The sequence below is a fragment of the Theropithecus gelada genome, chromosome 16 (genome assembly GCF_003255815.1).
Source record: "Theropithecus gelada isolate Dixy chromosome 16, Tgel_1.0, whole genome shotgun sequence".
NCBI classification, from domain to species: domain Eukaryota; kingdom Metazoa; phylum Chordata; class Mammalia; order Primates; family Cercopithecidae; genus Theropithecus; species Theropithecus gelada.
In genome coordinates, this window is record NC_037684.1 from 10054823 (window position 1) to 10069196 (window position 14374).

The 14374-nt window shown below is 43.0% G+C and overlaps 1 protein-coding gene across 1 annotated transcript; it reads left to right on the forward strand.

Annotated features, from left to right (window-relative positions):
* The first annotated feature begins 6248 nt into the window (after window positions 1-6248).
* CCL18 (C-C motif chemokine ligand 18) lies at window positions 6249-13810 on the forward strand. The gene is made up of 3 exons (XM_025362688.1): window positions 6249-6383; window positions 12794-12905; window positions 13298-13810. The coding sequence occupies exons 1-3, from the start codon at window positions 6320-6322 to the stop codon at window positions 13386-13388; spliced, it is 267 nt and encodes an 88-aa protein (XP_025218473.1). The 5' UTR covers window positions 6249-6319; the 3' UTR covers window positions 13389-13810.
* Window positions 13811-14374: the final 564 nt, after the last annotated feature.

Here is a 14374-nt window from a genome sequence, read left to right on the forward strand (position 1 = left end):
GAATTCAGATGAACTGGGACACAGGTATCTTTTCTACAAATTACTTTGCCTCTGTCTATATTACTCCATTTTGATTTTTATTTTTACTCTTTTAGGGACTTAGCTCACTAAAATGTCTCATCTTCCAGCTCATCTCTTTTGGGAGGGAAATTTGTCTGTCCTATGATATCACAATACTAAAGAGATGAAGCTAGGATATCTCACATGTCACCAATAGGACAGAGCTCTAGGGAATAGCTGACATGAATTTAGGCTTACATGCACCAGTGGGAAATAAATAGAGCTGCCAGTTACTCTGTGAATTAGGCCTCAGTTATCTTATCAGGAAAGTGGAAATTAGCATCTCCTGCTCCCACTCTCTGAACCACTTGGTGGAATGTGATAGCCTGGACCTTTTTGAAAGAAAATCTTTTTGAAGAGAATGGCCAGGGCGATTCGAATTCCTGTTTTGAGTGCTCCATTTTCAACTCAGGTGATCTTTATTTTCAGGGCATGTTTGGTGTGGTCCCACCTGGAGCCAAAGAGAGTAACATCTGAATAAGGCAGAAGGGATGACACTCTCTCATGATACCAAGGAGGCTTGGGAGCAGAGGACCACAATAGGAGGAGACAGTTGAAAATGCCTGTGTGATGCTGGGCAGGCAAGGGATTCTGGGCTTGAGTGTCAGCATAGCTAAGACGAGCAAGCTTGAGTACTTGAAGCTGGCACTTCCTTCTTGGGTTCAAGCCATTGCCCCTTCTCTTTATAGAGAATTCCATTGTATGGGAAGATAGAAACTGGGGATGATTAGAGGAAAAGATTTTAATCAGAACGTTAGTGTCATGTTGGGAGTTACATAATTCAGGGGTTGCCAACACCCTTTGGTCAACACAGAAGATCCAAGTATATGCAAGAATAGCTTAACTTAGTCTGGGCGCGGTGGCTCACGTTTGTAATCCCAGCACTTTGGGAGGCCGAGGCGGGCAGATCACGACGTCAGGAGATTGAGACCAGCCTGGCCAACATGGTGAAACCCCGTCTCTACTAAAAATACAAAAATTAACCGGGCATGGTGGTGCATGCCTGTAATTCCAGCTACTCAGGAGGCTGAGGCAGGAGAATCTCTTGAACCCGGGAGGTGGAGGTTGCAGTGAGCTGAGATTGTGCCACTGTACTCCAGCCTGGTGATAGAGCGAGACACAATCTTAAAAAAAAAAAAAAAGCTCAATTTCTCCATCGAATGGGGACGCTTCTGAGAAAATTGTTTGCTCAATCTGTTCAAGTTGTTCTGAAGAAATAATTTCCTTAGTGAGTGGGTGATCAGGACTTGGTATGGCCACAGGCTCTCTCAGGAGATGGATGTATCTATGAACCACGGGCTGACTATTTCTCTCCTGTAGAGTGGAAGGTGCTGATGCTCTTTCACAACTGCTCGGACTATACAGATGTGATTTAACTGATGATGTCACAATAGTCTATTATAAGTAACCTTCACTATCTGGGTTGGAAGATCCTCTTCTAAGATGATTTCTTCATTCACACATCTGGCGCCTGGATTGAGATGTTTGAAGGACAGGCTCCTCTGGGACTGTCAACTGGAGCTGTCAACATGCCCTTTCAAGATGGCAGCCTTGAGACTCAAAGTTGAGTGTTCCTAGTAAACTAGGGTCATACTCATGGCCTTTTATGACCTAGCCACAGAAGTCACAGCGTATCTCTTCCACTACAGTCTGTTGGTGAAAACAGTCACAAGCCTGTCCAGATTCAAGGAGAGAGAACCTAGATATCACCCAACAATGAGAGAAGTATCAAAGAAATATGGCCATCTTTACAAACCACTACAGCATTATTTTGTCTCTAAATATTTATATTAGTTTCTATTGCTTCCATAACAAATTACCACAAATGTGGAGGCTTAAAACCACATAAATTATTCTCTTACAGTTCTGGAGGTCAAAAGTCTGAAATGGGCCTCACTGGGCTAAAACCAAGCTGTTAGTGGGGTGGCAATTGTTTTTGGAGGCTGTAGGGGAGAATCCAATTTCTTGCCTTTATTGGCTCTTAGAGGCTGCCCACATGGGTTGGCTATAGTGGGCAATGGATAGTCCAGTTCTTCTCACATTGTGTCAATCTGATACTGACACTCCTTCCTCCCTTATAAGGATCCTTGGGATTATGCTGGGCTTACTCAGATACTCCAGGATATTCTCCCGATCTCAAAGTCAGTGATTAGCAACCTTAATTCCTTCTTGCTGTGTACAGGTCTCAGGGATTAGGATGCGGACATTCTTTTGGGGGAAATGTTATTCTGACTACCACAATATTTCAGTGTGTATCTTTAAAATAAGGACTTTAAAACCCCACACAATCAAAATACCGTTACTTATTTGCCGTCTGTGTATTCTCCTCAGTCTGTTCATGTTTTTTGCTCATTTTCTAACTGAATGGTACATTTGCTTACTTTCGAGTTTTGAGAATTATTTATATATTCTGAATACAAGTCCTTTGTCAATTAAGTGGTTTACAATTACTTTTTCCCAGTCTGTAATTTGTCTTTTCATTCTCTTGACAAGGTCTTTTTGAACAGCAAGATTTTAAAATTTTGATGAAATCTAACGTGTTGCTTTTTTCTTTTATGGATTATGCATGCTTTTGGTATCAAATCTGAATTTTTTTTTACCTAGTCCTAGGTCCTAAAATTATTTTTCCTATTTATTTTATTTTATTATTTTTTTTAAGACAGAGTCTGGTTCTGTCACCCAGGCTGGAGTGCACTGACGCAATCTTAGCTCACTGCAACTTCCACCTCTTGGGCTCAATTCTTATTTTTTTCTAAATGTCTTGTCTTACATAACACACATGTCCCAGTTTATTTGACTTCTCCAACTTTAATGGGAGTTTGAATCACCCTGGTCATGAAGTCTATGATCCATTTTGAGTTAATTTTTGCACGAGGTGTGAAGTTTATGTTGAGATTTGTTTTTTGGTCTTTGACGTCCAATTGCTCAGGTACTATTTGTTAAAAAGGCTATCTTTCCATTATTTTTTCCATAAATGTTTGGTAGAACTTGCTTATGAAGCCAGCTAGGTATGAAGATGTTTTCTAATAAAGGTTTTTAATTATTGATCTGATTCCTTGGTAGAAATAAAACCATTCATATTTTCCGTATCTTCTGGTAACACATTCTTGTGTCAATAAATTATATTCTTAATAAGGGAGAAAAATACTCTAAAGCACTAGCAAAATTTAGCAAGCATGCATCAGCCTGAGCAGGCGAAGTAGACTCGGGTTTGGATTTTGAGGGTGCTTGATAAAAGGAGTTGGAATATAAGCCTCTATAAGAGACAACTTACTGACTTGGGAGTATTCTTTCTGGGTATCAGCTGTAACCTCTTGACAAGGACCCAGGGGTTGGTACAGATTTGTTGCCAGAAAGGCTCCAGAAGCCTGAGAAAGCAATGGCTCATGCTGAGTGAAGTTAAAATACCCGAATTGCCATGACAGATGGAGAAGGAACGGATTAAAAGAGTCATAGAAGTGGTCATGCTGGAGTGGATACATTACGGAAGACCAGAAGACTCATAGATTATGTTCCATGGGAATGCACTCTTCACCAAAGCCACCAGGACTCCCTGGTAAGAGGAGCACCAGCATCTCTAAGAAGTTAGTGGTCCAGCCTTCTTTATAGACTAGGGCTGATGGTAAAAGTGACTGTCACAAAACTTGGCCCATTGATAGCTCTCTCTTCTTGAAGCGGTGGGGCCCTCTCTCCTTGAAGCAGTGAAGCTCTCTCACCTTGAAGCAGTAGAGGCTAGGTAGCAGCATTTAACAAACAAGCCAAGGGGTTCTAAATATCACTATAGCCAGCAAGGTTGGAGTGACAATCAAGGGGTCTTGACCCATGGAGAGTTGTGGCAATGGTTAATAGAACAAGCATCCCTAGAGGGAAGATGAAGTGAAAATCTCTGAAACTGTCCCCTTCTCCCAGGAAAAGAGAGTAGATTAGAAACAATATTGCAATCTAGTGGAGGGGATGGTGGAAACTAATGCCACCATTAAGGATATAAAAAATGCAAGGAAAATGGTTGTTATCATATCTATTTAGTTTGCAAGTCTGGCTTCTGCAGAAACTGGATGGATATTAGAGAATGACTGTGGAACACTGTGAGCTCAACCAGGTAGTAGCCTGATTGCAGCTTCTATAACCAGGTGCTGACTCATGCCAGGTATTAAGTACATGTTATGTACTTTGATTTGATTGATTGATTTGTTATGTACTTTGATTGATTTGGCAAATGCATTCTGTACCATAACAAGTAGGAAAGAGGATAAGAAAAAGTTCCCATTCACGTGAATGGAAAATATTCATTTACAGTTTTCCCTTGGACTGTTAACTCTCATCTTCTGCATACTATAGTCTGAAGAGATCTGAATTTTCGTGTATCTCTCAAAACAACACAGTGATCCGTTACATGGGTGACATCCTGCTGATAGGGCATGATAGACAAGAAATGGCCATATGTTGGACACCATGTAAGACATATGTATTCTGGCTGGGTGCGGTGGCTCCTGCCTGTAATCCCAGCACTTTGGGAGGCCAAGGCGGGTGGATCGCCTGAGGTTGGGAGTTCAAGACCAGCCTGGCCAACATGTAGAAACCCCATCTCTACTAAAAATACAAAATTAGCCGGGCATGGCGGTGCATGCCTGTAATCCCGGCTACTGGGGAGACTGAGGCAGGAGAACCACTTGAACCCGGGAGGTAGAGGTTGCAGCAAGCCAAGATTGTGCCATTGCACTCCAGCCTGGGCAACAAGAGCAAAACTCCATCTCAAAAAAAAAAAAAAAAAAAAAAAAAAAGAAGAAGAAGAAAGAAAAAGAAAAAGAAAAAACATGTATTCCATGAGGTGGGAGATAAATCTTATAAATATTTATGGACTTGTCATTTCAGCAAAGGTTTTATGGGTTCAGTTGTCAGGGGCATACAGGGATATCTCCTTTAAAGTGAAAAACAAATTAACGTAATATATTAGCACAAGGATAAGAAAATAAACCATTGGAACAGAACAGGAATTCCAAAAGCAGACCACACGTGTATGGATCCAACATGGCACCGCAAAACAAAGGGAAAATGATAATTGTGATGTTTAATTTTACATGTCAACTTGACTGGGCCATGAGGTACCCAGACATTTGATCAATCATTACCCTGGGTGTTTCTGTGAGGGCATTTTTGGATGAGATTTACATTGAAATCAATAAACTGAGTAAAGCAGATTGCCTTCTCTAATGTGGTGGGCTTCATTCAATTAGTTGAAGGTCTGAATAGAACAAAAAGGCTGACCCTCCTGCCTGTAAGAGGGAATTCCTCTTGCCTGATTGCTTTCACACTGGGACATGGGTTTTTCTCCTGCCTTTGAACTTAAACTGAAACATCATCTCTTCCTGGGCCTTAAGCCTGCCCATTCTCAGGCTTTGAACTCAAACTGGGACTACACTAGCAGCTCTCCTGGGTCTCCAGCTTGCCAGCTCACCCTGCAGATCTTGGAACTTGTCAGCCTTCATAATTAAATGAGCCAATTCTCTAATTTCTTATTTTGTATACACACACCATTGGTTCCGTGTCTCTGGGGAATCCTGACTTATACAATGGTCTTACCAATGAGTTGCCAAGGTCCATTGGGTATTCATGTGGCAAAAAATAAATCTTGAACCCTTCCTCACACCAAACATAAAAATCAACTCCAGATGGATTGTAATTTAAATATTAATGCTAAAACAATAAAGCTTCTACAAGTTAACAAAGGAGGATATCTTTATTGCCTTAGGATGGGGAAGATTTCTCGTTAGATCACAAAAGGCCTAACTGTATATAAAAGATTGAAGCATGTGACTCTATTAAAAGGAAGAACAATTGTGAAAATCCATTAAAGCATTCTGCTCTACCAAAGGAGGCTGTGACCACTCATTTCTGAGAAATATCTGTCATGTGAAAACATAATCACATGATTATGCATAATCCTAAGCATAATCCCTGGGTGCTTCCAACTCCTAGTCACCCATGTGGAGATACAACTTCCCCATAAGCACCTCAATCAACAAGTGAACCACTCGTTTGTGTACCCTAAACCTTTCAAGTAACCATAGGCAACCCTGGGCTGAGAACTCACATGACACCACCATAGTTAAAATGTCTTGCATCAGCACCTCCAATGTTCCCATGGTCCAGGGCTGCCTATAAAAAGGAGAGATGACAGCTCATACCCCAGAAGGAGGCCAGGAGTTGTGAATTTCCAAGCCCCAGCTTGCTCTGACCACTTCTTTGCCTGCCCAGCATCATGAAGGGCCTTGCAGCTGCCCTTCTTGTCCTCTGCACCGTGGCCCTCTGCTCCTGTGCACAAGGTGAGTTTGTCATCCACGTGCTTTGATGGCTCCCTGGGCAGAAGTCAGGCCACATCTTCCAGGTGCTGTGGCCTGAAAACCCCCGTGTGAAATTAGGGATCCTCCAATGGGGTTTCAAAGTGACTTCATTGTTTTCTTCAAGAAGGTTGAAAAGCAGTCTATCGATCTGGGCGGCAGGATGGGAGTCAGAGAAGTTTTATCCTACTGAGATAAATGAGATGGTTGAAGTCTAATTCACTGGGTTATTAGCATGAGGTAGAATCTAGGTCTATTTAGTTCTCTGGTGCTGGTAAGTTTTACAATGACCTCAGCAGTCTCCTAGAGTTCAACCCCTTGGGTAACATAAAAGATGTCTATACTCTTCTCAGCTATCTATGATTTAATCGATTAGAAAAAAAAATTTCCCAAGGAGAGTTAGGAGAAAGGAATAGATTATTCAGAGAGCTTGATTCCCTGTAGGGTAAAATAAAGACTAAAATGGAGATAAGACTTGGGAAATTAAGGAGAAACAAACAAGAAGCCAGAGTATTTCCAGCTTTCTTTTCCTGCAGGCCTCAACTCTGAGCTGTGCTGTCTCCCTTTGCTCCTTTGTGACCCGCCTGGGCTTCTTCTCCTGAGCAACTCCCATTGCCCTTGTTCCCTCAGATTAGATTCATACCCCATGCATCTGCTGCTTCTCCTACACCTCCCAGTAGATGCACTGCAAATTTTTGGTTGCCTATTATAAAACCAGTGGTGAGTGGTCTTAAAATTAAAATCCTATATTTTAATTACTTTATACTGTCAATATTCATTTAATTTTCATCACATATTTGCTCTTCCTGTTCTCTTAAATTCTTCTGCATCTCTGAGCTCCATCTGCAATCACTTTTCTTCTGCCTAAAGGAATCCTCTTAGTATTTTTGTAACTGTGGGTCTTCTGATAGTGAAGTCTCCATTTTTAGCTTGCTTGGAAATGTCTTCCTTTTACCTTCATTTTACCTACACACTGGATATTAAAGTCCATATTAGCTCCCACCTCCTACTTGTGCTTACGTGCTCCTTGTCCCTTGTCCCGTGGGTTGTCTCCTCCATATGCCCTATCTGCAGACAGAAGGACTGGTGCTCGCATTACGCCAGGGCAAGAGCACTGGCTGCTGGAGTCAGCAAATTTGCAGTGGATCTGGAGAAACATAACAGAGGCAGGAGACAATGGGGTGCCTTAACTGTGAGGGAATCGGCATCCAGAGCCTGAGAAAAACCAAGTAAACTTCTCCACCCTTGAAAAGGGACCAGCAAGAAGTTGATGAAGACCTCACTGCTCAGGGCTGTGGAGTAGGGCACAAAAGGAACTAAGGAAGTCATTTATCCTTGACTTTGAACGTTTCTTTTAAATCTCTGCCTCTGTCTTACTCTCACTCCCTTGCTCCCTCCTCAGGGAGTATAGCTCTTGAAACGCTGGCCTGTGTTCCATCTCTTTTGGGTAGGAACTTCTTTCAGTCTACAGAGACTTTTCCCAGCAAGAGACCCTCTTCTGTAAATCGCTCTAGGGGTAGAGCTTCTCGGTAGAACTGAAGGAACTCTGCCACTTCCGCACCCTAGGAACCAACTAGACCCAGAGTTTGCATTTTGTGAATGACTGAGTTAGGCCTCAGTTCTCCCAACTAAAAATGGGTTCTAGCCCTCTCCTGCCTTTCAGATCTAAGTTAGATATCTAAGTCCTCGGAAGATAGCCCAGAACATTTTGAAACCTTTTGTGAAGTTCTTTGATTTTACTTAGAGGATCTTAATCCACAAGAATTAAGTGATTATGGCTTAAAAGTCTGCCCAGAGCATAGGCAAACAACTCTAAAATGAAGAAAGGACAAGGGTCAAGAGAGTCTCATGGGACAGATGAGACTTGTGAGCTGATGGCCATGGAGAGGAGATGGAGGGTACCAAAGAAGACCTGTTCAGTGTTGGGCAGGCAGAGGAGTGTAGGCAATGCCAAGACAGGACTGGGCACTTGCTGCCGCCTACATCCTTCTGGGGTCCAAGCCATGCCTCCAACCCTTTACAGGCAACTCTAAACCATGAGGAGCTGCAGCCTGGGATGACCAGAGGGGAAGATGTTAAGTGCATGGTGTTATGCTCTGAGTTGTACATGTTGGGGTACTTTGGGTCCCCCAGGGGTTTAGGACATACAAGAGCAACTCAGCTGCTCACTTGTTGGGCCTGAATGTGCAGAAATGTTTTTAACAGTGAGAGAAGGTGAGATGTTAGTGTTGAAGTCATACATACATGGAGAGATCTTCAGATTAACACTTCCTCCACAGAGCAGATGTCTAATGCTGTGCTGCAGCTCCTCTGACCATATGGTGTGACATAAATGGTGATGCCACAGCGTTCCGGGCAGCACAAGTCACACTTAAACCACACCCTGGGTGAAAAGGACCATTACGTCGTGTTAATCGGAGTGCTTCTAAGAAATGGTTAACTCATGAGGAGGAAGTCAAGAATTGGTGTCACTAAGAGGCCAAGCTTAGCAGGTACCTTCTATCAGGAACAGATCTATTTGTGAATGGCACCATGGTCATTTCCCCCTATGGAACAGATATTTCTAGTGTTGTGTTTCCATTGCACAGAAGTGACATGTAAGATGACACCCCAGAATCTTAAGTAGTTCGCGTTGTGTTTGATCCAGACCCAAATGGACAAAATGGAATAGGGAAAGTCTGGACTATGGGAATAACAAGAATGATGGGGCCAGGCTTTTAACCACTGTTTGATTTATCGAACATTCATAGGTCCCTACAATATGCCATCATTGGGTTTGACACTGGGTAATAGACATGAATATGCATTACATATGGGGTGTCTATATAGATCAGGAGCCTTAGATACCCTTATTTTTTCACCCAGGAAACCTACAGCTAGGAAAATATCCTATAGAAATAACCTCACTTATGGAGAAAGTTTTTTGCATACAGATGTTTGGCATGATTTATAACAATGAAAAATTGGCCAGTTGCAGTGGCTCACAGCTGTAATCCTAGCACTTTGGGAGGCCAAGGCAAGTGGATCACCTGAGGTCAGGAGTTCGAGACCAGCCTGGCCAAAATGGTGAAACCCCATCTTTACTAAAAATACAAAAATTAGCTGGGTGTGGTGGTGCATGCCTGTAGTTCCAGCTACTCAGGAGGCTGAGGTAGCAGAATCGCTTGAACCTGGGAGGTGCAGGTTGCACTGAGCTGGGATCACACCACTGTACTCCATCCTGGGCAACAGAGTGAGACTCCATCTGAAAAAAAAAAAAAAGAAAAATTGAAAACAACCCACATATGTTACAGTAGTGCATAATAATATTAATGTACTAGGCTTGAGTAAATTAGGCAGTTCTTAAAAATACTGGAATGATGTGGAAAAGTCTTTTAATGTTAAGTACAGTCATGTACGGCATAGCAATGCTTTGGTCCATGACAAACTGCATATATTATACAGCGGTGGTCCCATAAGATTATAATTCTGTCTTTGTACTATACCTTTTCTATGTTTAGATATGTTTAGATATGCGAATACTTAACATTGCATTACATTTGCCTACAGTATTCAGTACAGTGGCATGCTGTGCAACTGTATAGACTAGGAGCAACAGGCTGTACCATGCAGCACAGGTGTATGGCAGACTACACCATCTAGGTTTGTGTAAGTCTCTGATATTCCCACAATAACAACACGGACTAATGACAAGTTCCTCAGATGTATTCTTGTCATTAAGTGATGCATGGCTGTATAAATAAAAAAATACAAAATTAAAACCTGCATCATGACAACAGTAATGTCTTCCCCCACCAGACACAGTAAAAAGAAGGAAAAAAGCAAATGAGCAAACAGTACTATCATAAGCCTAGGAAAAACCTGCACTGGAAAGAAATACACCAAACTGTGTGTGTGTGTGTGTGGTTTTTTTTTTAAGTGGCTGGGTTTGGGTACTAGAATTTTTCCTACCTTCAATGAAATTTATTTTTTCAGATTTTGCATCAGAATGCATATATGCCACAATAGGGAATGTAGAAAAAAACTCTCACATTCTTGCCTCCATTTGCCTGCTGCCTACCCACCTTTGAGATCCTAAATGAGTTTTTATTCTTTTCTGTATTTTATATGTTTTCAAAATTAGCTTTACTACTTTTCGGTGTAATCTATAGTTCACATGACAAATCATATAAAAAGCTATTTGAAATAAAAACACTAGTAACATTGCTCTTCCTGTACTCCTATGAGACCGCCTCGTATGCTTGTGGATGAGACATTGTGAGGATGTGATGACTGAGAAAGCAGCAGCCATTTTGTGACCACGAGGTGACAAGCTCAAATAAGAAAAGCCAACGAAATGATGAGGGAAGGGGAGATGTTTTAAGAAGCCTGAGTTCTTGATGACACAATTGAGCTGTTGAACAAACTTGGGGAGGACTACCTGTTTAAATTTATTTCTTTATCTATTTATTTACTTGAGACAAGGTCTCACTCTACTGCCCAGGCTGGAGTGCAGTGGCATGATCAGAGCTCACTGTAGGCTTGACTTCCCGGACTGAAGCAACCCTCCTGCTTCAGCCTCCAAAGTAGCTGAAACTACAGGCATGCCCAGCTACTTAAAAAAAATTATAGAGACAGGTTCTCACTATGTTGCCCAGGTTGGTCTCACATTCTTGGGTTCAAGCAGTCCTCCCACTTTGGCCTCTCCAAGTGCTGGGATTACAGGCATGAGCCACCATGCCTGGCTCTGATTTATTTACTTTTTCAGTTTTAAGGACTAATTATTATTACAAGAGGTGAATATGCCATACTTTATTTAATTGTACATCATCTTTTAATTGTTACAAATAAGCTGTGACAAACACTTTGTTCATCTTTATGTTTATATCCGTAGGACAGATCCCTGGCAGAGCACCTTGCTGATCAAAGAGTAACAACTCTTTAAGGCTCATCATTCCTATTAGCCGCCAGTTAACCCAGCTAACTCAGGGACTGGCATATTATAGAGGTTCAACAAGCCAATGTCTGATAGGCCAACCTCAACCTCGCCCCTCCTGTAGCACTTCCCCAGTTCTGCTGTCTCCATCCAGGGCACGCGTTTCTCTGGGGTTGTGCTTCTCATGATTTTCTGGCATTATCGTCCGTGGCACATCTATGCTGTTGGAACAGCTGGGGAGGCTATCAGAAGGTTCCGCTCCATGGGAAAAAGACTTTATCTACAGATCTGCCCTTGGTAGAAGGCACCAGCTAACCCAGTCTCAGGGTGACGCCAGCATCTCACCTCCTCTCACTGTGGAAACCATTTCCTCACCAAGGGAGCGACTGAACCATTTTTGCAAATAACCTGAACCTTTGTGGTGAGGCTCTCCTGGTTTGTGCAATGCACAGCATGACACCAATATCATGATGAAAAAATTTTCCCCTTCAAAGAGGATAAGGAAAAAAACTAATGGGTACTAGGCTTAATATCTGGGTGACGAAATAGTCTGTATAACAAACTCCCATGACATGAGTTTACCCATGTAACAAGCCTGCACTTGTACCCCAAACTTAAAAGTTTAAAAAATGAAAAAAGAAAACAAAATTCCTCCTCAGTCTCCCCAAGTTTATATCTTCTAATATCCCAAGGCTGCCTGTACAGAGAAGAGATGGCTGAGACCCCAGAAGGAGGCAGCAGCTACAAGTCCTGAGTTCAGCTCTTCCCGGCCACCATGTGAACTCACACTGTGCTCAGCATCCTGGGGACCCCCGCAGCAGCCCTTGCTGTCCTTTTCTTCACTGACGCCTTCTGCCCTCAGACCCGCTCTGCCCCATGTGAATTTGTCTTTTGCTCTTGTGCCCCCACTGTCTGGCCATGCCTTGGACCCCACTGCCCAAGTCTATCCCTGAGACCTCCAAGTAGAGAACTTCAGAGGGATTTCAGGGACCATTTCCCGAGGAGGATTTTTCTTCCTAAGAGGTTTCAGCAACTCTATTCTCCTGCTCTGGGAGACAGAAGGAGAGTGAGTGAGTCCCATTCTATGGATGAGAAAATGGAGGCCCATGGGGATTTTGACAAGATCAGGTCCAACTGGTTCTCAGTGGTGGGGCCTTGGCTCTCCTTATGAACTCAGATGGAACTCCCCAAGGAGAGATGGGATGGAAAATAGTTTGTTCAGAAAACTAAATTTCCAGTAAAGAGACATAGAGACCCAGAACCAAGACAGAGAATGAGCAATACCAAGAGAAAGATGCAGAAATTAAAATATCAGGGGAAAGAAGAAATGCCAGCTTCCTTCTGGATCTCTTTGTCCCCACATCCCCACCCCAAGCAGTGATGTCTCCCAGTTCTTCCTGACTCTCAAGGAAAGGGACCAGGAGCAGCTGGCTTGCCTTGTGAACAATGACTTGGGATCTTTCTGTCCTATCTCCTGTAGTGGGTACCAAGAAAGAGTTCTGCTGCCTCGTCTATACCTCCCGACAGATTCCACAAAAGTTTATAGTTGACTATTCTGAAACCAGCCCCCAGTGCACCAAACCAGGTGTCATGTAAGTGCCAGTGCTCCTGCCCACCCCTCGGGAGGGAGGCTGGGAGGTCTGGGGTGAGGTCCCCTCAGAGTACTCAGCTCTCTAAGGCCCATCAAGGAGAAGGACTCCAGGGGAGGCCCCTGCAGTGTTTTCTGACCTGGCCTGGGGCCTGCAGAGTCCTGAAGAGCCTGCCCCTGGGCAGAGGGAAGAGAGCAGACATGACAAGAGGAAGTTTGCTTCCTGAGGAATCCCATCCGAGACACTTGGGGAAGGCCTGCAAACCCCGAAGTTAAGGCGAAATTTTACTGGCGTGAGGACAAGCCCTGAGATGCCTGGGACATAGAAGGATGCAGAGGCCATAGGATTCCCCTGATGAATTCGTCAGTTCTTAACTCTTCCTCCCTTCTCCACAGCCTCCTCACCAAGAGAAGACGGCAGATCTGTGCTGACCCCAACAAAAAGTGGGTCCAGAAATACATCAGTGACCTGAAGCTGATTGCCTGAGGGGCCCGGAAGTTGCGAGGACCCAGTGACCTTGGTGGGCCCAGGAGGGAGCAGGAGCCTGAGCCAGGGCAGTGACCCTGCCACCCTGGAGGCCACCTCTTCTAAGAGTTCCGTCTGCTATGTCCAGCCACGTTAACTAACGTTAATCTTAGTTTATGCATCATATTTCATTTTGAAATTGATTTCTATTGTTGAAGTGCATTATGAAATGAGTATTTTCTCTGACATCTCATGACATTGTCTTTATCACCCTTTCCCTTCAACTCTTTGCACATTCAATGTGTGGATTAATCAGTGTGATCAGCTTTCTCAGCAGACATATGTTTCAAATGACAAATGCTTATTGAATGGTTTTGCTCAGCATCACCTTTTAATATATTGGCAGTACTTATATAAAAGGTAAACCAGAATTCTCATTGTGACAACTCTATTGATTTGGTTTCACTAATTGGAATCACAGATTGACAGGAATTCTGGGGGAGGAGTAGGGAAAATATGAAAAGGGGCAGAAACCATAAGATAGGGACCGAGCACTTCTACGGTCATACCAGACGTTTCCGTGGAGATATTTTCCTGAAAAGTTGAAACAGACACCATTATTTTATAAACCACATTGTAACTGAAATGCAATAGAAAAATTTTCTACTGAAATGAATATCAAGATGACACTGCAATGCATATTTATGTACACAAGCTCATTTTCATAAACGAAGCTTTCCTCAGAATGATGGCTAACATCTGTTGAGGACTTACCAAGTGCTGGGTTTTGGGGTAAGTACTTACATTAGTGAAAGTCTGGGAAATGCCACCCACAGTCTAGCAAGGACTCCTTACCTGGAAGTTGGCTGAACGCCTTGGTCATGTTATCTTTGTTCCCCACTCTGCTTTTGGGGAGGATGTTTTCCAAGTCTATCTGACATGAGGCTTGGGGCTGGGTGGCCGGAGTTAGCAAATAAAAATACAGAATGGATACTTATTTAGTGTAA

What these genes read in the sequence shown, in the direction of transcription:
- CCL18 (XM_025362688.1), top strand. Translation starts at nt 6,320, where the DNA reads ATGAAGGGCCTTGCAGCTGCCCTTCTTGTCCTCTGCACCGTGGCCCTC. An exon ending in CCTCTGCTCCTGTGCACAAG is followed by an intron (nt 6,384 to 12,793) that starts GTGAGTTTGTCA and finishes TATCTCCTGTAG; the next exon opens with TGGGTACCAAGAAAGAGTTC. An exon ending in TGCACCAAACCAGGTGTCAT is followed by an intron (nt 12,906 to 13,297) that starts GTAAGTGCCAGT and finishes CCTTCTCCACAG; the next exon opens with CCTCCTCACCAAGAGAAGAC.